This window comes from Rattus norvegicus, chromosome X (assembly GCF_021556685.1).
Source record: "Rattus norvegicus strain SHRSP/BbbUtx chromosome X, alternate assembly SHRSP_T2T, whole genome shotgun sequence".
Taxonomy (NCBI): domain Eukaryota; kingdom Metazoa; phylum Chordata; class Mammalia; order Rodentia; family Muridae; genus Rattus; species Rattus norvegicus.
The window spans coordinates 15,983,535-16,006,252 of NC_141554.1; the positions used below are offsets into that span (position 1 = coordinate 15,983,535).

The 22,718-nt window shown below is 41.7% G+C and overlaps 1 protein-coding gene and 1 long non-coding RNA gene across 3 annotated transcripts in view; one reads left to right on the forward strand and one right to left on the reverse strand.

The window, feature by feature from the left end:
* Window positions 1–3,570: 3,570 nt before the first annotated feature.
* On the reverse strand, window positions 3,571–17,102 carry Ddx3x (DEAD-box helicase 3, X-linked). 2 transcript variants are annotated; one of them, NM_001398751.1, is made up of 17 exons: window positions 16,966–17,102; window positions 13,741–13,798; window positions 12,896–12,940; window positions 11,632–11,764; window positions 10,619–10,777; window positions 10,443–10,542; window positions 10,086–10,221; window positions 9,660–9,745; window positions 9,280–9,378; window positions 9,010–9,170; window positions 8,450–8,594; window positions 7,788–7,932; window positions 7,405–7,586; window positions 7,199–7,316; window positions 6,704–6,857; window positions 6,356–6,495; window positions 3,571–6,211 (listed from the first exon to the last, which is right to left on the reverse strand). In NM_001398751.1, the coding sequence occupies exons 1-17, from the start codon at window positions 17,008–17,010 to the stop codon at window positions 6,132–6,134; spliced, it is 1,986 nt and encodes a 661-aa protein (NP_001385680.1). In that variant the 5' UTR covers window positions 17,011–17,102; the 3' UTR covers window positions 3,571–6,131. The 2 variants fall into 2 exon arrangements, with proteins under 2 accessions (NP_001385680.1, NP_001385681.1); NM_001398752.1 differs by having other exon boundaries at window positions 12,896–12,943.
* Window positions 16,721–22,718, forward strand: part of LOC102547042 (uncharacterized) — a 44,928-nt gene continuing 38,930 nt past the window's right edge. Inside the window, exon 1 of the long non-coding RNA XR_015646901.1 lies at window positions 16,721–17,226. This is a non-coding gene — a long non-coding RNA (uncharacterized LOC102547042). The remainder of the gene's footprint in view (window positions 17,227–22,718) is intronic.

Genomic DNA, 22,718 nt, shown 5'->3' on the forward strand with positions numbered 1-22,718 from the left:
CAACAACCATATTTTAAAAACCTCAATCTAAGCTTTCTACCATTGTAACAGATTCCAAAGTAAACTGGAGGTGGTGACAAACACTGCTAATCCCAGGACTCAAGAGGTTGGTGAAGGATCAGGAGCTGCATAGTGAGACTTGTCTTAAACACAGCCTGGCCAGATTAGTCGTGCATGCTGTGTGAGCATGAGGGCCTGAGTTTGGTACCCCAGAACCCATGTAAAAAGGCTCTGTGTGGCCAGGCATGTGCTGTGGCGGTTGTGGGGACAGACAGGAAGATTCTGCCATTTGCTAGCCAGTCAGTCTAGATGAACCGGCAAGCTCCAGGTTCACTGAGCTTACCCTGTCCATAGGATGGCTCAGGGGTAAAGGCGCCTGCCCCCATGACAGACGACCTGAGTTTGATTCCTGGGACCTATATGGTAGAAGGAGAAAACTTCGTCGTTGTGTGACCTCCACACATGCATTGGCTGGCAAGCCCATACACATATATAAACAATAAATGTAGCACATTTTGTTTCTTGTTTGTTATGTTGTTCTTGAGACAGGGTTTCTCTATGTACCCCTGGCTGTCCTGGAACTTGCTGTGTAGGCCAAGTTGGCCTCAAACTCAGACAGCCACCAGCCTCTGCCATTAATCCCAAGTGCATGGCATTAAAGGCATGCACCACTATGCCTGGCATACACAACTTGTTTAATATTAATTTTTTTAAAGGTGGAGAGTAACTGAGAAAGACACCTGATGGCAATGTCTGGTGTCCAAATGCCAGTGTACACATGTGTATGCATACCCATATACATACATACATATACAAAGCACACACACCGGGTAAATGGAGAGGGGAAAGTACCTGGGAACTTCAAATCATAGATTTCCACGTAAAACTACAAAATTAGAGGCAAAAATAGACAATCTTTATGACCTAGAGCTAAAGCTGTTAGATGTGACACTGGTGAAATATTGACAAATTAGACTGCAGGAGAGACTGGATTTCCTCCACATATACGCTGAGAAAAAGCCAGATGTCCAGCCTAGGAAATAGCTCTGCTATTTCTTCTTGCTCTTTAAGGCGTCACACACACACTCCAGGACCCACAAAAAACCATTCGTAAATTCATATGCAGCTCAATGAAGAGACCTTTTATTTGCCCGTTAAAAATTGGAAAGAAGCCGAGTGCCTCCCTCTCACAGGCTGAACAAATACCGAAGCTTTAAAGACCTGCATCACTCAGCAGGGAAAGCAAAAAGGAACAATTTGTAACGATCTGATGAAGGATATCAGCCAAGGCTCACATATTTCGTTATGTAACACTTGTGAGACTTGTAAACAAATGAGAGGATGTCAGAAGTTAGGGACAAGGCAGACAAACAGGGCGAGTAGGCAGTTGTGGCTCTAAATACAAGAGATAGAGCACAAGACTGTAAGACCGTGCCATGTAGCCATCCTGTGGGTCACACAAATGTACATGTGACTGTACAGCTCCACACACAAGTACAGGTAACACATGCAAAATTGAAGCCAAGGGTCTTAGGACAGGCTGCCCTGCAGTCTTTACCCAGGTCCTCCTCTTAGACCATAAAGTTGATAACCAAAAAAAGGAAAGTTAAGCTCTTGGAATTGATGGATTAATCTGAATTCATACTTTCGCCACTGGGCCAGGTGAAATCAATAGACTGGATCCCCTCAACTGGAGGTTCTCAACCTATGCATCTTGACCCCTTTGAGGGTTGAATGACTCTTCACAGGGGACTTGTGTCAGCTACCCTGCACATATTTACAACTCAGAACAGTAACAGAATTAGTTATGAAGTAGCAACAAAAATAATCTACAGCAGGGAGTCACCACAGCATGAGGAACCATATTAAAGGGTGGAAACATAGAGAAGCTCTGCCCTAAGTGACTCTTAGGTGCTTGGGATGAGAACAGAAGTTTATCCACAGAACACTATAGGCAGGGTAAGTGTCACAGTAGTCATGCCACATGCCCACATAAGATCCTTTAAAAAGAAGGGATTGAGGACATAGCTTGGTCCCTCAGGATAGAATTCATCTACTTGCTTCAGTTTGGGACAATCAATAGTGCTGCTATCACACAAACATCCTATGTGTTTTCACCTTACCTGAGGAGCAGCTCAGAATTGGGAGTTAGTTACATGGCAGATAACTCTTAAAACTCCTCAGACATTTTCGGGCTCCCAAATCTTGTTTTTTTCTACAGTGAACATCTTTCCAGGTCACAAAAATACCCTTTTCCACACTATGTAACACCAACCACAAACGGAAATAAGGGCAAGAAATGGAAACGTGCTTAATCAGTTGTGTTGTCAGAAATGGAACAAAGCCAACTCATGTGGCCAGCACTTCATAGGGGAGGTGGCCTACAAGATAAAGGCAAAAAGGAAACACACAATGTTGGTGCCCACAAGGACACACCTATTAACACACGCTTTGAGCCTCTGCCTGACAATCTCGGGAGGCTACTCTTGGTTCAAGGCTAAGGCAGTTAGATGGTGACCTTAAAGATCAGGTCTTGAGTGAATAACTCCTACACTCCAGCTTGTTACACAAGTGTGAAGTGCATGACGGGATGCAGAATCCAACGATGACCAGATGGGGCCAAGCAAAATCGGTGGTCTATCCTTGCCAGCTTTGAAGAAATCTGAAATAGTCATGTTGGCCAAACTTGGGGTCCACTGCAGTGGAAGTGACACTGAATTGAACAGAGTATACAAAAACAAAAAACAAAAAACACTCGTCTGCACTCCAGGCATCCTTGACCCAGGTGATTCTGATAATAGACGCATGTCAGAATAGACTGGTGGGGAGTAAAGCAGGCAAGTTCCTACTATAATTTGTTACAGCTTAAACAGGAAGGTAGTTCTCACACCTGTAACTCAAAAGTCCTGAGGCTGAAAAGTCCAGTGGCGGCAGCTCCACTTTCACTCCCAGCAGACTTTGTCTAGAGTTCTAACCACAGCAATATTACAATTTTCTCCAGAAAATTCCCGGCTATACCAAATTACCTTTGTACCTAACCCTCAGAATCACAGAAATGCTTTTCAACTTTTCTCACTTTATGCATTTTTTCAAACTACAATTTCATTCTTTTTTCATAAATCAAAAGCCTTGGAATCATTAAGCACTAATACTGTGAGAACTGGACTATTAACAAACTTCTCACCACTTTTTGGATCTTCTTTAAAACACGAATACACCTTTTACCCAACTGTTCCTTGCACTGTTCAGCTACGTTTCCTACCAAATATTTCAATATTCAAATTAAGATTCCTAACAGCCCCCGGTGGTTGGTGCATGCCTTTAATCCCAGCACTCGGGGACACAGAAGCTGATGAGGGGGTTCTCTACAAATCTGAGGCTGGCCAAGTCTACAAAGCAAAACTAGAAACCTTTTTCCCAAAAGGCAAACTATAAAAACACGTTTTCTTTCAACACCCATTTAGCACAAAAAATGGAATTGCACTGTATCCCAACACTGCTTTAGCCAGGGCACTCATTCTGCCTACGAGAGGCATTTTTAAAAATGGACAATCAAATGACACGTTGCAATTCAGGCAAGAGCACAACTTTATTTTCACCTCTAAAAGTAAACCACAATTGACAACAACAAAGGAGACTGTGCAGTTCAACTTTTTATTTTAATAAAACCAGAATATGCAGAGCACATGCGGTGCTAGCATCTAAACTAATACAATAAGCAAGTACTAAAGCTACAGTGACTTGAGGGTCAATCTTTACGTTCAGCAAGTTTAAACCCATTCTTAACTTTGAAACATAACTGAAAACATTGCTTGCTGATAAGACTTGCTCCAATGCTATCGCTGAATGTCCAAGTCACTGAATATGCCAATACAACAAAGATAACCACATGTTTGAGGATTGCAATGTGCCAGACATTCACTGAAAAAAAATACAACTAAACAAAACTCACACAACAAACATCTGAGAATCTGGACACTTTGTATCAGTGTTTTTGAAGTGTTTCATTAATATCTTAAGACAAGTGTATCAAAACCTTGGCATGATTTAGTTTCAAGTCGCCAATTTTGTTTTTACTAACATCAGAAAGTTATGGCTACACCGCCAATGCCGGGTCTGCTTAATTTGACTTAAGAGTTTATTATGACTTAACATTAAAAGCTCACACTACCCCGAAATATATAATTTCACGCATACGGTGACATTCAACATTCAAGTGCCAGTGTTTTTGTACTGTCTTTTGGTCAAGTTTCTTTAAACTTTCAAAGAATCACTTTTAGGCTTACAAAAATAAATATTTGTCAAAATGTTCAATAAATATTACATAAAACTAGCAGCAAAAAGTATCTAGAAATCTGTCGTGTGCAAAGTTTTCTTCCCAACTATCATTCCCATGGTCCCAAATAAATTTTAGAATCTAGTCCCATCCCTTTCCTAGACAAGCTGCGTTCAACAATCTCCAAGAGACAAAATAAGATTGGAAGTTTAAGGACACGCACACAAGACATATATATAAAATTCTCTGAATGTGCAATAAAAGAAGTACTTTGTAAAAAGTTATGGGCAAAATGTACAAGGGCCTAAACCTAGACTAATTGAAATAGCACCATAACAAATGACCTCAATACTGTCAAGTGCACCTACTTAATAAAAGTTTTAGAACAAGGCACAATACACTTGAAAATCTATTGCACTTTAGGAAATTTTTGCCGTCTTCCTATGCCACTGTAAAAAGATTGAGCGTTTTGATCACTGCATTCTGGTCACAAAATTAGCCCAGAATTCCAAGTGGCATAGGCATTTTAGTGGTGGACAATGCTCATCTTTGGCCAGATTTAGCATAAACAGACTATAAATACAATGGAAACCTATGCAACTAAAACTGACTAAACTGCACTGTAGAGCAGAACTGACACCTTGTGCAGTTATGTACATATTTCCAACCTGTGTGATCTCAGATTTCAGTTTGGTATTCTTCTGGAGCCATTTGTTTTTGTTTTTTACAAAGTCTATAGTAAGCCAGTTTAACATCTCAACGCAGCTTGAACAGAGTAATGTGAATCGGCATTTAAAATAAAGCCTGCTGCATAATTCTTCCTGTTCATCCCCATCTTGACCAAAAAACATCAACACTAGCATGCGTTATTAGACCAAAAAATCATCCAGAGCCCTGAGTGAGGGCTGGTCATTGCTGTGGTCAGCCATTCTACCATTTCAATTTCTTGTATGGCAGGCATTTAAAAAGTCTAAGTAGATGAATTCTCCTAAAAACCTATTTCAAGTTATCAGACCTTTAAACTTTCCCTGTAATAACATGCCCACATTTGGCTAGCTCATAGTTAACGATCTGCCTAAACATTGAAAGAGGAATTGCTGTATTTACTTGCATTAACTTTGAGAACAGTGCTTTGAATGTATGCATGTATTCATACATCACCTCATCATGACTGGAATGGCTTGTTTAAAGACTATTATCAGGTTCTAAATACCTATCCAGGATAGAGTGAGCAAATCAGAACTTTAACTTAATACAGTTTGCCACATTAGAAACTAATTCCATTAATATGCTTCAAGACGTTTGTTGTTTGATTTCCCCAATCTGCAAGTATCAAAAGCCCTTAGGCAGGCTACCACTTGAGTTTTTCCTTATATTAGTTATGGATGAATCGATGATTCCTGTTAAGTTGTATCACACCTGTGTGCCAAGGTTTGATTTTAGCCCAAGTTCAGTAAATTTATTTTGTCAAAAACAATTGGAATCTTGAGCATTACTGAGCCAACAGGACATCAAAATAAAAAGTTGTCTAAAGTTAAAGGCACAGTACATTAACAAACAAATGATCCTCAGTCACAAAATTATAAATGCAGTTTGGGATAGGGGTAGGCGGGAGGGGAGTTAATCCAAACTACAGCAATGAAGTCTTCAAACCACCTTCAGAACAGGGCTGCTGATTGTTCCTTTCATCTTTACTTGTGACCTTGAGCTCCCTTAAAAAAAAAAAAATTTCAGTGGAGAATCACAGCTGGTAATGTACTGCGAGTTCTTGAAGCTACACAAGGTATAGTCTGGCTAAGTTACATGTGGTTTCCATATTAGCTTGTTTGGCAGGGTGACCTACTACAAAGCAGGCTCAGTTTCCCCACCAGTCAACCCCCTGGGAGTTGTAATTTCCTCCGTATCCATCACTGTTGTAAAAGCCTCCATAGCCACCTAGTGAGAGATTTAAAAATAAAAGAAATTAATTAAGTCATCCATTGTTAGCAACAATCTTATAAGCTGCTATACAGTGTTGAATTTCCCCAAATCGTCTTATCTGTGTTTAAGGCGGAAAGGTTTAGAACAAATGAACACTACCTCCACCAAATCCTCTGCTGCTGCCATGGCCACCTCCACCACTCCGGCTGCTGCTTGCGCGGCTGCTGCTGAAGCTGGAACTGCTGGCGCCGCTACTCTGTCGATAGTCTCTGGCACCAAACCCTCCACTAAATCGACTGCTGCAAGGGGCAGAGGAAAGTCATGCTGCTTTACAAGACGGAAGATATTCAACTCAACTATTAAAAACCAATTTCTATCTTTATCATTTATACTTTTTCCAAGTGTCTTCAAAGGTATAAGCATTGATAGGCCAACACTAACTAATTTTAAGCAATAAATAAGTAAGTTCTCATGCCCCAATCATGCATCATGTGTATACCTCCTTACCTCTTAGAACGTCCACGGCTGCTACCCTTATAGTGGTGTTCAAAAGCCATGTTTTCCAACCAAGATGGCACTTCTTGTTTTGCTTCAACAAGAAGATCCAGTAAATCCTTAGTAATATTTATATTTCTTTCATTAAAGAATGAGGTGGCAAGACCTGAAACAGTTCACACACAAAAAACCACGCATAAACAAAAAGTACTCCAGAAAAGTAGCTTATCATTCTTAGATAATAAAAATATTACCATCAGCTATTTAATCAAAAAGTCCTGACTGTATTATATGAAAATAGGAATCATAATATTTAAGGTACTATAAATTGTAGGCGGGCATGCACGGTCGTTAATCCAGCACTCTGGAGGCAGAGATAGCCAGATTCTATTGAGGTCAAGGCCAACCTGATCTAAAGCAAAAAGCTATAAAGTTCTTTCCTGTGCTGTCACAGTAAAACAAAAAACCCAATCAGGATATCCGGTAACTAAGTAACTAAACACTCACCAAGGTTTCCTACACGCCCTGTACGGCCTATGCGATGCACATATTCTTCGATATCACTAGGCAGGTCAAAATTAATAACATGCTTCACATTTGAAATATCCAGTCCTCTTGCTGCTACCTGAAATACAACTTTTGTTATAGATGGCCCACTAAAAGCAAGTATTTAAATGAAATAAAAGAGAAAATATACAAAGTATTATACATACTGCTGTAGCTACTAGAATTGGGCTTTTTCCTGAGCGGAACTGGTGAAGGGCCTCTTCCCTATCTCTCTGAGAACGGTCTCCATGGATACTGGTACAGGCATATCCTTCATGGTATAAGAAATCCTCCAGCGAATCTGCACCCTTTTTGGTCTCCACAAACACTAGAGTCAGGGAATCCTTGCCTGAATTTGAAAATAAGGTTAACCACTATTAGTAAACAATACTTTGTAAGTACGTATGTAGACAATTAAAATGGACATATGACAATGTTTTAAATAGGGCAGTAAATAATGACAATACAAACAATTCTCTTTACATAGTCAGAGAGCTAATGACTATTCTCATTACATACCCATTACATAGTCGGAGAGAGCTAGTTTTACCTGTTGCATTTAGGAGGTCAAGCAGAAATGATCTTTTGTCTATCTCCTCCACCCAAACCACTTTTTGTGTGATGTTCTCTGAAGTAGACCCAACTCTTCCTACAGCCAGAAATATGTACTCATCTAAGAAATCACGGGCCAGCATCTAAGGAAAAAAGTCATTCCTTCTTTAATCTTGCAGTTTTATTACTTGTGTGGATCTCAAAAAGAATACTGTTGAGAAGTTGGTTCTCCTTTCTCATCATATAGGTTCTAGGGACTAAATTCAGGTAGCAAGCAATTATATTCATCGGACCATTTTGCCAGCCCCCCATTCCCCACTATTTCTGGTCAAGTGTGGTAGCAGTAGAACATCTTTTTTTTTTAAAAGATTAATTTATGTGAGTACACCATCACTGTCTTCAGACACACCAGAAAAGGGCGGCAGATCTCATTACAGATGGTTGTGAGCCACCATGTGGTTGCTGGGAATTGAACTCAGGACCTCTGGAAGAGCAGTCAGTGCTCTTAACCACTGAGCCACCTCTGCAGCCCCAGCATACTCCTTTAAGCCTAGCACCAGGAGGGTCAGAGGGCAGCCTGATTAACATAACAAAACCCTGACAAAAAACATGTACCGAAATAAGGAAATCTTTAAATAAGTTGAAGTTGCATATTAGTACCTGTATTTCCTTAGGAAAAGTAGCACTAAACATCATAGTGTGGCGGACACCTTTTGGAGGCATAGTGTCTTGTTCAACTATTCTACGTATCTGAGGTTCAAACCCCATATCTAACATCCGGTCAGCTTCATCTAACACCAGGTATCTGTCATGAAAAAAATTTAGTTAAGATTTTGAGAGAAAAAAGAAGGCAATTTATGGTTTTATCTGCTAATTAATTTAAATGATAATCAATGTAGTTAACACTGTTTAACAGTTACATAGGGGGAAAAAAAAACCAAAGAATTCTTGCTCCAAAGAATTCTCATCCAAGACCACAGCGCCAACTAGCTTACTTTTTAAATTAATGGTTAAGTTTTGTGTGTATGTGCACATGTACAAGGCAGGCAGGACCAATCTGCAAAAGTAAATTTCCCTCCATCATGATGTTCGGGCAATAGAATGAGTCGTGCCATCAGGTCATCTTGCTGAGTGAAGTGGGTTACAAAATATTTAACATTATTCCAATCAACATTGAAAAAAGTCAGCTAATGCTTTAGTAGAGGAGAGCTAACACGTACTTGCAGAAGTCTAGCCCGATCTTCCCTCTCTCCATCATGTCCACTAGACGTCCTGGAGTGGCTACTAACAAGTGGCATCCACGTTCTAAGTCTCGAATCTGCTGACCAATTTCAGCACCACCATAAACCACGCAAGGACGGACTCTAGACCGGTATGAGAACTATAAACAAAGAGCCTCCATCAAATTCAATGTCAAGATTCTTTACATGGCTATAAAATAATTTATTAGAATCAATGGACAAGATAATCAATCACTGAAATGGACTTACTTTTCTGGCTTCCTCATAGATCTGCACTGCCAATTCTCTCGTTGGTGCCAGTACCAAGGAGATTGGATACTGTTTACGACGCCCATATCTTCCATTTTCCTAAGAAATAGAAATTTTTGTTAATTAATTAATTAATCTGCATGTCAAGTTATATCAAATTAATATATAAAAATTCATTTCCCTTTGCAATTTATATACTATACCATAAAACTTCATTAGACTAGTCTTAGCACCACTTGGAATGCTCTTGATCGCTTCCTACAAGCTTCATAAACTGCTTTATAAGCAAACCACTGCAATGAGCATACAGCTCAATGACAGGAGCACCTGCTTAGCATACAGAAGCCCTAGGCCTCATTCCCAGCACCAATGAAAATCACCTTCATGGCCCTCAGAGCCTCTCCGGGACCATCAGCATAAATCTGACTCAAGATGGGCAAGAGAAATGCTGCAGTTTTTCCAGAGCCTGTTAAGAGAAATATGTTCATCAGTAGACCATAATAAAACCCTCCTTTTTACTTCTGAATTAACACTGCTAGCTAATTAGTACTTTTACTTTATGCCCAAACTTCCCAGAAATTTCACATAACCTCTTTCCACTGACTAAAACAAGAATTAACAAATTTAGGAACAAGCTACTATTTTTAAATAAAAATAAGGGTTTATAGAATACAGCCATATTTATGTATCATCTATGGCCTCCAACAACAGAATTCAGTATTGCCAAATGTTCATTGTATATAAACCCATAAATATCTAGTGTTTCTTTACTAGAAAAAAAATAACATTTACTCAAATGAGCTTACCTGTTTGAGCACAAGCCATCAAGTCTCTTTTCTCTTTGATAATAGGAATAGCATGCTTCTGCACTGGAGTTGGACGAGTATAACGAGTAAGCTCAATGTTTCCCATAATAATTTCTCCCATCTCAACATCACTGAACTGTCAAATTCAATGACATGAAATAAGTAGAAATGTTACGGAAGCTGTTTTATATTAATTTGTGAATGATAATAGCAAAGTTTTAACATGATTACTAAGTTGGGCTTTTACATTGGACCTATTTCCTATTTCAAAAAGCAAATTACTTAATGCAACCAATGTCTCCCTTCCCAAACTCTAATGGTTATATTATATTCTTCTGTAGTTTAATAAGTACTTACACTTTCAATATGTGGAGGACAGTTGTTGCCTGTTGCTTCAACTGGAATGTCATCATATTTCTCAAAGTTAATCCCAGTATTGCCTCCAGAAAAGAGTTCCCTGAAATAGATCGGTAAGTTCACATGGAATACCAATAAGAAAGATTTCACCGCAAATAGCATACTTCAAAACTTACTGTTCCAAGCGTTCACTTGGTGGGAGTGGCTTTGACCAGTCATCTTCATCTGATTTATCACACCAGCGACTATTTCCACCTCTTTCAAATTTGCCAAAGCCACTCCTATCTCCACGGCCACCAATGCCATCATAGTCTCCCCGTCCACGATCATCAAACCTGAGTAGCATAAGTAATAAATTAAAATCTTAACCATCATTATCAGTCCAGCAAACTACCTCTCAGAGGAATGAATCAACTACAAGATGTGAACAGTTCAAGCTACAGATTGTAACATCTAAAATCAGTATCTTTTATTTCTAAAGTCATATAACAAAGTCTTGTCATACATTCTACCGTTAAAAAAAAATTAAAGCTTTAAAAAAAATTTAAATGGGCACAAGCCCATGCCTTCAAAGTGTTTGTCAAAATATATGATTAAAAGCAATAGCACCTCCCAAACACCAATTATTCAGATTATAGTCATTTAGGAAAGATTCATGTGACTTTTTAAAAAAGTTTTGTTTTGTTTTTTTAAAAATCCTTACCCGAATAAATAATTTTAGTTTTAAGTCTGTTTGCCAAAAATCTGGGCACAGACTAACCATAGCTATTAAGCACATGAGGTCAATTTACCACATTTGTATAATTACTATAAAGCATTTACTTATTTTGCCTAAGAGTTTATAAAGATCTCAAGCAAATTAGGCCAATCACTGTATGAAATTACTTCTAAAAGATATTAAAACTAGAAAAATAGAAAAAAATGACTTCATATTTACTTTTCTGGGCTTTTTTAGAACAGGACTTCTGTTTTGGTTGTCCTAGAACTCAAGGATCTACCTGCCTCTGACTCCCGAGAGTACTGGGATTAAATACAAACAATGCACTTTCATCTGACTTCTATGTAATAGGATCAGCTAAGAAAATGTAGTGAGTTACGTAGATATAATAGCTGACATCCACTTTATCCTGATAGTCAGGATAGAAATGTTTAAAGTACTATTGTAAATGTGTAAAATGGTTTCATTTACCTTCCCCTTGATCCACTTCCACGATCACCAAAGAAGCTAGACTTCCCTCGTGAGTCACCCCGGGATCCAAAGCTGCTGTATGCATCTTTATCTTTACTAGAACTCCACCCTGAACTGTCTTTGTCATAGAATCCTAGAAAGAAAAAACAAATAACCAAACTGTAAAGAATCCTAACACATGCTATTAACCTTTTTAAATGTTAAGCCTACTGAGCTCTCATCTCTCTGGTATCAAATGTCAATGCAAATATTCTAAAGATGACCCTAAAAGACTCCAAAAAAGTCTCCAATTCTCCCCACTAGAAAATACTGTATAGCAGATCATGCAATCTGACAGGCTAAGAATATTCTGAATGAACATCTCTAAGGTCAATAACTTTGCCTTTAGCAAGATGACTGTGGTACTGTCTCCTATCACTTAACTATGTTCTGCCATTCACTTTGTAGATGTCAATGATTTTACAAGGAAATAGTCACTTAGCACCTCGGACTATTTGATTTAGTATTTTTTTCAGTTCCAATAGCAAAACTACAATGACTTGTACATGTGAATCATAGTTCAAATGGTATTTTAGTAGTTTATTTACAAGCTTAGTGTCAAAAATATTAAAAAAAAACAAACTCCCCTAATATGCTCCCAATGCAAAGTCAAATACAAATATTTAACAAACAGGGATCACCAATGACAGTTACATTTAAGACAAGATTGAAGTGGTGTCAATGACATCCTATTAGTCAGAGACCTTTACAAGCTACTTTCCTTCTTTACTCAGTCATGTGCTTTCCCTAGCAAACCAGAACTTAATTGCTTCTCCAGATCTTTCTTCTAGCAGTAAAAGGTCCTGCCTCTTTTAATTTCTTTTTAACAAAGAATTCTTGTTTATCCTGCATCAGAGAACCACTTCCAATTCACTAGAATGTATGTGCCTGATAGCTTAACTTATCCTGTGCTAAGTCCATCTTCTTGTTATATGTTAAGACAAAAACGATCTATTTTCAAATAGTTTGTACTACACACCATGGTATCCACCCATTTTCAAATTAAAAGCAAGATGTAATTAAGAGACTAATAAATCATCCAAAAACCATGACACCGAAGGAAGGCAACTGTCCGTGGTGTGGCACCAGTCAAGGTTTTTCCCGGTACTAAATCCATCATGGTAGAAATGTGTGGGTTTCCCAAGCTGCTTTGCCTCCCCTAGGCTTTGACTTATTTCTAAATGGATCAAGAATTAGATTTACCAAATTGGTATTAAGGACTTACCTTTAGTAGCTTCTCTGTTCCTTAAATGAGGAGGGATATAGCGCCCTTCTAAAAGAACACAAAATTAATAAAAAATGCCATATATCTTCACAGTAAAGCTTTCATCAAAATCCCTATTAAAAAATTAAATACAACGTTAAAGGGCCAGTGAACAAGATAGATACCTTTAAGGTAGGCATTATGCCTGTGATCCTAGCTAAACAGGGGACATCACCTCTAGGCTCAAGACCAGCCTAGGCTACATTAGAAACAGCCAACTTTAAGCCTGGTTAGGCTGGGTATGGTGGTACTTTCCTTTAATTCCAGCAAAGGCAGGCGAATCTGATTTGAAAGATTTATTACAATGATGGGTTAAAAAGACTCTCAGACTGGCAAAAACCATGAAATTTAAAGAAAGTACCAAAGTAAACTTGTGGCTTTGCTTTAAAATGTCTATGTAAAAAAAACCTTATTTATGGGTAGGAATAAGTATACACACACACACCCCTAAGTATCAAAGGGCATCCCTGTACACATACATACAATGTTCTGAGGCAACTAAAACTTTCTAGCAGTGATAGATGGAACCAGGGCTTTGCATATACCATTCAAGGACTTCACTGACCTATATGACCAGCATTTCTAACTTCTCGCCAGTGAAAGTGCATTCTAATGTGTTCATTAAATTCTTTTTTCTTTTTTGGTTCTTTTTTTCGGAGCTGGGGACCGAACCCTGGGCCTTGCACTTCCTAGGTAAGCGCTCTACCACTGAGCTAAATCCCCAGCCCATTAAATTCTTAACATTCAAGGAAATATTAAGCTATCTACTTCTGATACTCAATAGATCTATAAAATGTTTTACTTACTGCTTGCTGTACTTCCTCCAGTCTGATTATCTGAAGAGTTCAGGTCTAGGCCAGCAAACTAGAAGGAAATCAGATTGTTTTTAGTTTCAGTGTTGAATGAAATGAAAGAAAATATGCCTGCTTCCTGGTCCCACATTCAAATAGTTGTCTCTCAGAGCCCACACAGCGATTAATAAAATTTAGAATGTGGCCGAGAATGCACTAAACTGTAGAGTTCTAGCACAAAGTAGTGCCATTATACATACCACAGAAAGCAAGTTACAAAATCAGGAACTGGATCCAAATTCAATTCCATCTTTCAAAATATTTATTCTGTAAACATTTTCCATAGTAAAGTTCCTTATTTGAGAAACTAAAACCTAGTTATGTTAAATTAGATCTCAGAATTTTAGCCAGACATGGTGTAATCCAAGTATTCAAGTGGCTAAAAACTGTACCCAACTCCAGTTCCAGATCGGCCGTTCTCTTCTGGCCTCCAAAGATATTATGGCACAACATACATACAAGGTATAAAAACATTTGAGGTGAGGGCAGCCAAAAAATTGTTTTAAAACATTAACTAGATTAGGTGCAAGAACTTCGGTAGAGTGGTAGAGTGCTAGCTAGCCCATGCTGAAGGATGAAGTCCTGAGTTCTAATCCCTAGTACCACATAATGTATGATGATTCACGGCTGTAGTCCCAGTTTTGGAGAGGTGGAGGCAGGAGGGGATCAGGAGTTTAAAGTCTTTCTCAGCAACATACCTGGGCTAAATCAGACCCTGTCTTAAAAACAAAAACCACATGTTATGAGTGTAGGATTCATTTTAGCCATTTAAAAAAAATTTTTATAAACGCCAACTTTATACTTGGGTGTTATTTTAAACCTAAAAGCATAAAGGCAAACTTTGAAACTATTGTTTAGTTCCTTTATTCTCAAATACAGCACAAGTATATTAAATTGGGGCAATACACTCACCACTTAGCTATCGAATAAAACGGAAATAATTCCTGTTCTCCATTTAACTGTAGATTCACAGAACTAGTCATGACTATCCTTTTATGTTCTTACTAAAGAACATTTCACTGGCTTTAACCTCCCGTCTACTCATCCCCTTATACAGTTAACAAGATGCTACAAAAATTAAGTTCTTAAAAATTTATTTATGTGTGTGCCTGCTCACGCGCCCTCACACAAGCTCTCGCTGTGTGTGTGTGTGTGTGTGTGTGTGTGTGTGTGTGTGTGTGTGTGTGCGCGCGATGGTTCTCACTATGTAGTCTTGTCTGGCCTCAAACTCATCCAAGACCAACCAAGCTGATCAAAAATTCAGGTAGCTGCTGCAGTCACCTCGCTTTATGGCGGATGCCTTTACACACTGAGCACTATTGTCAATATGGCTTATCTACTTAGGAGTATAAAGCACAAATGAAAAGGGGACCCCTCTCAAAAAAAGAAAAAACAGGAAAGATGAACTTATTACATTTTAAGGAAATGCTACTCTATAAATCTGTGCTTAAAGCTCCACAATCGCTGCGGTCCCCGAAAACAGAAAGCAGATCTAACCTCTTCGCCACTAGCTATTAATGTTGCCATGTTTGACACAATAGCTGCCATTTAAAGCTGCACTTCTTATAATCCGAATTTGGGTTTTTTTTTTAATGAGCGCTGGTAGTTTGCCTGCATGTATGTCTGTATGAGGGTGTCTGATCCCCTGGAACTGGAGTTACAGTGGAGTAGTCAGTCGTGAGCTGCCACGTGGTTGCTGGGAATTGAACCCAGTTCTTTGGAAGAGTAATCAGTGCTCTTATCCGCTGAGCAATCTCTCTAGCCCGCCGAGTTTTGTTTTCCAGTTGTTTTTCTGTTTGGCAACACTAAGAAGCAACAAAGTTGCCAAATGCACTGTTGGTATTTGTTACAAACTTAAAAGTTCAACTACCCCGAATTTCTAAGCTTTCGGAGTCAATCCATTTATGAAAGGCTCTTGGAAATTTAACTTCCAATATAATTCAACAATATCGTATCATTTGGTATAAATTAAGATCATTTAGATGAAAATGTAGCAGTGCCCTTTTAAGTTACAATGTTACAACATGGAATACTGTTGCGGGTCATTGAGGGGGAGGCCTGGCAGAAGACAACAGATCCTCATCTCCTCCTCACCTTGTAAACCTAGAAATGGAGTCTCGATTAAGGAATCAAAAACCAGGCCTGATCAATCTCCCAATTTTACTTCAACGGCAGCAACAAGTTATCTGTTGCCATATTCTGGGCATTTTGCCTCTAGACGATGCCAGAGTGGGGCGTCCCTCACAAGGCGCGTGGTCCTTCCTTGCGCCCAGGTAAAGGGCGGGTGTGCCGGGCTCGGGACCTCGGGCTGTTTCCTGGAGCCTCCTGGAGCCTAAGGCTGAGCAAGGGCCGCGCCGGGTGGCTCGCGTCACAGCCAAGCCCGGCGCTAGTGCGCACGCAGCAGCCCCGGCCTCCCTCCCCCCCCTCCCCCCGCCCGATCCGCCCTGAAATTTCTGCGTCACAAAACTTTCCACTCGGGAACCTCGGCCTCCCCTGCCGCAACACACCGGGCCCGCGGTGCCGAAGAAACCCGGCTGGCTTGCATAGGAGCCCGCTGGCCGGCAGGCCCGGGGGGATGGGGTGGGGGGGCGACCGCGCGGCACAGCTAGCCTGCGCCACACAAAGGAGGCCGCCGCCATTAGCCCGCGCTGAGGCCAGCCCCCATCCCGTGGCGCCCCCTCCCACATTCCAGCGCCGCGCGGCCACTCGGCTAGCCCGCGCGCCGCCGCTCACTCCCGGATTTAAAAAGCACAGCCACTGGAGCCATGGAGGCCCCAAGCCCCTGAAATCCGAGGCTAAAACCATCCATCCCGGCCCGCGCGCCGCCACGCGGGGCAATCTATCTACAACGCCCCCCCACCGCCGGTCACTAATCAACTAGGGTGCGCGCGCGTGCGCCCGAATGCGCGCGCCCCCTCCCCCTCGGCTCGCCTGCGCACAGACACAAAAGCCGCCATTGTGCTCGGGCCAGGGACAATACCGCGAACCGAGCCGAGCTGGAGGACCAACAGGCTCTAGCACTCCCCCTAAGCATCCAGTCCCTCCAGAACCCCTAGATACTGGCACCCGCCGGCCCGAGCCAACCGGGGAACCGGGAAGGAAAAAGCAGAACTTAAAGAGCTGCGCCACAAGGCAGGTTAGGCTAGGGGAGAAATTGATGCAGCGACCACTGCAGCTCACCTGCTGGTCCAGCCCGAGCGCATTTTCCACTGCCACATGACTCATCCCTGAAGAGTACCGAAAATTCGGAGTCTTCCGCTGCTGAGCAAGTGCTGGCTTTACCGCAAAGACCCTCTCACGGGAGAACTGCGGCTTTGAAGCGCACCGCGCGGCCACCGATCTTATATACCAACTCGGAGGACTGCTACGTCAGCACGTAAGACGTGTGCCCTCCTCTCCCAGGCGGCAGTCCCCTGCCGTTAGGATTTCTGCCTGCTTACGGTGCGTTGCTCGTCCTAGTCCCGTGAGATTTCCTAGTCAGTCCAGTTACCCACGTCGTTGTCTGCACATAGACAACTCCGCGTTATATGTGGTTCTGGTTCTCTTGGGTTTGTTTGTCCCCTGTTCTCCGCCAGTACCCGAGTCTTAGTGTTTTCTCGAGATCTCGCGAGAAGCATTTCCGTCTGTCCTCTAGCAATAAGGTCCTAGGATTTAAATTGGGCTTATTTGCTGCTGCTTCCCCTGTGCACCCAGTTTTCATCTTTCTAGCACTATTCCTTTTCTCTCCTTCCCCGGGCATGTAGTTGGCTTTGTCTGGCCTGATGAGCCCTGGCTTTCCGTGGAGGGCAGCGGGATCACGTGACCGTGGGTGTCCAGCAAGGTGGCCATTTTGTGAAAAGGGAAACTCGCTTGACTAGTGCTGGGAATGGGAGGGAGGGACGAGAAAACTGCGCGGGGGGGGGTCGAGGGGGAGAAAGGGGGAAGGGAGCTAGAACGGGGAAGGAGAAAAGTGGAAGGCTGGATGGTGGCCTGTGTCCACTTGAGCAGGGACTGTAGGGGATGTGCTGGTCGCTGGAGACTTCAGATCGCCGTTGCCTAGGTAGCGGACACGACACCCCCACACCCCCACTATGAAGGAATAATAAGACTATCTCCCGCGGATCTAGAGCCGGCAATCTAGGACCCTCCGGGGACCCTGGGCCTCCGCTGGTGTGTGAGTCATTGCAGGCCCCTGTGTCCTTCCGCGCAGTGTTTCTGACACCAGGCCGGTGGCTGCTGGCACAGCAAGGGACCCCGAATGTTTCTAGCAACTCTCCTAGGACCCCCGGGAGGCGAAGATGTGTGACTGGACACAACCTGTATCTCTGCTAGGACAGGGTTACCTGGCCGAGGTGACATGCCTCAAGCCTCTACACTAGACAGGAAATATGAAGGGAAAAGGATCTGTCATTAAAGGGGCCCATTCTGGTGGTCCCTGCTTCTAGGCGGACCACCCCAAGTGTCAGCTTCAAAAACACATACCCTTAAATAACAAAACCCAAAAGAATATATTGAGTCCTCGGCTTTTAGGCATTGGCAACACACACGTTACCTAAAAGGTACTACTCCTTTTTGACCCTCAGTTTCACAAATAAAACGCCGGACTCTCCACCCCACCGGCCACTCCAAGGGGCCTTCTGCTGCCAGAATTCAAACAATTAGCTCTCATCACGTACTTTACAATACAGCTCTTCCACTTTTCCAGTTTGTAAAATTGAAACCCAACTTTTAAAGAGATACGGAAATAATAAAACAGTCCCCGGGCAAGCTGCTTTTCGGCTTTTGTTCTCAACTTTTCTCATCTATAAAAGCGACTATTAACCTACAAAACCCTGTTGTTGCTTTTAATAGTCATTTGTGGAACAATTGGTTGTTGCTTTTCTTCTCGTTGAGGCTACATTGGCCATATTTTACTTAAAACAAATAAATATATTGTTTTGTTTCTTAATAAACCAAAAGTTTATTGGGTTTACTTAGAGGAACTGTTAACTTTTTTAACAGCCTTTTAAAACATACTAAAGTAACAAGTCAGAGATAACGCAGCCGTTTGTTACAGTTTCAAGAATCAGGAAGCTATAATAAGTATTTTTAACACTCTGTGCAACCATACTAAAATAACAAATCATAGATAATACAACTAATTTTTTTTCAGTTTCAAAAGCATGGCTAACTGTAATACCCAAACCAATGCATGTAATAAAACAATGTAATTAAAGCTGGGTGTGGTAGGTCACCCCTTTAATTCCAGCACTGGGAGACAGGCTAGTGGATCTCTGAGTTTGAGGCCGGCATGGTCTAAAATGGGAGGTCCAGTACAGTCAGAGCTGAGGAACAGACAGAGACACAGAGGCAGACAGAGGGAGAATGCAAGCTGAGCACCAGCCTTCAGAAAAACCCTGTTTTGGGGGAAAACCAAATCAAACGAAAAAGCAGTGTAATTAAAAGTTACATACTGGGCTGGAGAGATGGCTCAGCGGTTAAGAGCACTGACTGCTCTTCCAATGGTCCTGAGTTCAAATCCTAGCAACCACGTAGTGGCTCACAACCATATGTAATAGGATCTGATGCCTGCTTCTGGTGTGTCTGAAGACAGCTATAGTGTACCCATATACATTAAATAAATAATAAATAATTAAAAAAGAAAGGAATACACTTATTTTTTAGAGCTGGCTCAAGGGTTAAAGGCAGGTCTTCCATTCCTACCACATAGGTCAGGCCGGTCACAGCCCTTGCAGTTCCAGCTCCAGTATACCTCATGCCTTCTGGCCTCCTGGGCACCCACACCCTCATGCATATACCCCCACATGAACAGGCTTGCACAGGGTTTACTTTAAGTTACATATTAAAATATTTAAATTTGGGAGAGTGCTGGAGAGATGGCTCAGAGGTTAAAAGAACTGGATGCTCTTGCAGAGAACCTAAGTTTGATTCCCAACACCCACGTGGTAGTTCACAACCATTCATAAATCCAGTTCCTGGGGATCTACTGCCCTTTTCTGACCTCAGACATCAGACATGCATATAGTAGACATATACATGCAGGCAAAACACTCATACTTTTTTTTTTAATTAAAATCAGGCTGTAGTGGTATACAGCTTTAATCCCAGTTCTCGGGAGGCCTGGAGGCAAGATCATCTCTGTGAGTTCAAGGCCAGTCTAGTCTACATAGTAGACCAGGACTCAAAAGCTAAAATCAAATATAGAAATTCGGACTGCAGAGATGACTCAGCAGTTAAGAGCACTTAGACCCAGTTTGGGGGTCCCAGAACCTACATTCTGCTTCATATAACTTTATTTACAGGGGATCTAATGCTTTCTTCTGACTTTCAAGGGCACTACATGCATGTAGTACATGTCCAGGCAAGGAGCCACACACACACATACATAAATTAAAATTAAATATGTAAATTCTCCCACTCACCTACTGAGCAGCTACAAATGCAAACTAGATACACACGCTTGTTGCTTCCACACCTGAAGTACCATGAACAAACTACCACTAATGGCCTGATTTTCTCAAATAGTGAGCTCTTGGAAATATCTGAAATAAAGTAACAGTCTTCCTTTAGTTAATGAGAGCAGCTACATTTGAAGCCAACCTGGCGTGTATGGGAACAGCACATAGATGATGTGGTTTTGCATCTACATAGGTATCCCGTGGACCAATTCTCTCATCTAGGGAACTGATTAGCTTGCATCTAGCATGCCTGACTCTGATGATGACATAGCAGTAGTCCTCAGCAGTGGTTTGGCACCCCCAGGTACACACATTTCCATGGTGCCCCCTCTGAAGAGACTTAAGGATCCCTATGATCCTGTGGTGGTTTGAAGAATGACACCCACCCCCCACCCCCACCATGAGCTCAGGTTTGAATACTTGGTCATGAGTTGCTAGAACTATCTGGGGAGGATTAGGAAGTAAGGCCTTGTAGAAAGTGTGTCACTGGGAGAGGGCTTAAAAGTTTCAAAAGAATCTCCTCAATCCCAGACGTGTGTGTGTGTGTGTGTGTGTGTGTGTGTGTGTGTGTGTGTGTGTCTACCAGTGGTTCAAGATGTGAGCACTCAGCTGTCCCATAAACCCAACTGAATGCTTTCTTTTATAAGTTGCCTTGATCTTGGTGTTTTATCACAGCAAATCCAAAGAAACTAAGATGTGTCCCTTTCTCCTATGAGATTTGAGGATTCAAAAAGCATATAGAGATATGTCTAGTTTTGCTTTAGATTCCTTTTCACATAAATCTAGACAAATGGGAGCCAAAAGCTGTAGATTCTGCGCATTACTCCGATTGCTTGCAACACAGCGAGGTGAACTGACAGCCTGCTTCTGGGCTTTGTTCTACTTATGTAGAATATACCCACAGGGCATGTCAGGGGAATCCCTGCTCCCATCAAATACACAGCAGGTTCCTATCTTCAGCTAGCCCTGATTCACAGACTTAATTCAGACTTGTAGGGTGTTTTGTTAAGTTATTGTTGGAATAGCAAATGTACAGGAAATTGGGGGCTGGAGGAATGGCTTAGTGGTTAAAAGCATGTGGTGTTCTTTCAAAGGCCCCAAGTCCAGCACACACTTCAGACTGCTCACAACCTCCTGGAGCTGCAGCCCCAGGGGATCCGGAGCCCTGTTTTAGCCTCCATAGGTACCTATAGACATAATCATACATGCACACATAAATAAATAAATAAAAATCTTTTCTAAACGTACAAGAAATGGGAAAACACAAAAGATTTGTCTTCCAACATATTCGCTCTGAAAAGGAATGGTGTGCAGGCTTAGAGCCACCTTTTCCTGCTCCAAATGACTGCTCCATTAAGGAGCAATTTACATATCTTACTGTCAGTAGCTTTCTTAGTGTTCTATTGCTGTGAAGAAACACTGTGACCGTGGCAACTTTTATAAAAGAAAGCATTTACCCGGAGGCTTGCTTAAAGTCTCAGAGGCTTAGTGGATTATCATAATGGTAAGAAGCATGGTGGCACACAGGCAGGCATGTTGCTCGAGCAGTAGCTGAGAGTTCTGCAGTATGATGTTACATCTGAAGGCAGCAAGAAGAGGACTGAGCTTGACTTTTGAAACCTCAAATTGACACAAAGTTGCACGCTTCCTTCAACAAGGTCACACTTCCTTATCCTTCTAGTCTTGTCAACAAGTTCTACTCCCTGATGACTAAGCATTCAAATATATGAGCCTATCGGGTCATTCCAATAAGAATAATAGGCTAAAAATGGTCAGAAATTACTGAAACCAGACTTTATTTCCTACCGTCACAGGCATTTTAAGTTATCAGCCTGTATTAAAGCAAATATACTATCTGCATCAAGCCCCAGAAAGCTGGACCTGAAGGTATCCTGGAGGGACGAAGATGAGAAGGCTTGGGAGCTGCAGCTCCTAGAACTAGCAATTAGCTCCCTGCTCTAGGGCCTATAAACTGTGTGAGCGGAGGCAACTCATCTGACCTCTCGGTGCTTTCGGAGAATCTACAAAGTTGGAATAAAAGCAGCTGATAGGGGCTAGAAAGATGGCGCAGCCGTCAGGAGTGCTAGCTTCCCAAGGAGCCATGTTTGGTTCCTAGCACTCACATCGAAGATTCACTCTTGCTACAGGGGATCAAATGTCCTCTGCAGGCATGGACACACACATAGCATACAATAACACATAAATCCATACGCAGAAATATACATATTTTTAAAAAGCAGTTTCTACCTCTGCTGCAGAATCTCTTATTTGCCTGATGTAATTGTCATCTGTGGGGCTTACTGTCTCAGTGTGCTAACTTGGACCTACTCCTGGGAGCTTCTAGCTTCCATACAATCTAATCTAGGCCTGGAATGTTTCAGCCTCTGAGACTTGCGGCTAAATAAACTTGCCCTTTTTTGTTCTTTCTGAACTCTAGCTGGGTGGTTCAACTTAGCTGTTCTGCCTCTAAATGCCTCTCTAAACTGACCAATTCTA

Coding starts and splice junctions, on each gene's coding strand:
- Ddx3x (NM_001398752.1), bottom strand. CDS start 17,010: ATGAGTCATGTGGCAGTGGAAAATGCGCTCGGGCTGGACCAGCAG. Junction 11,765..12,895: donor GAACAGAGAAGCTACTAAAG/GTAAGTCCTTAA, acceptor TTTTCTTTCTAG/GATTCTATGACAAAGACAGT. Junction 8,595..9,009: donor ATCGGGCTAGACTTCTGCAA/GTACGTGTTAGC, acceptor TTTTCATGACAG/ATACCTGGTGTTAGATGAAG.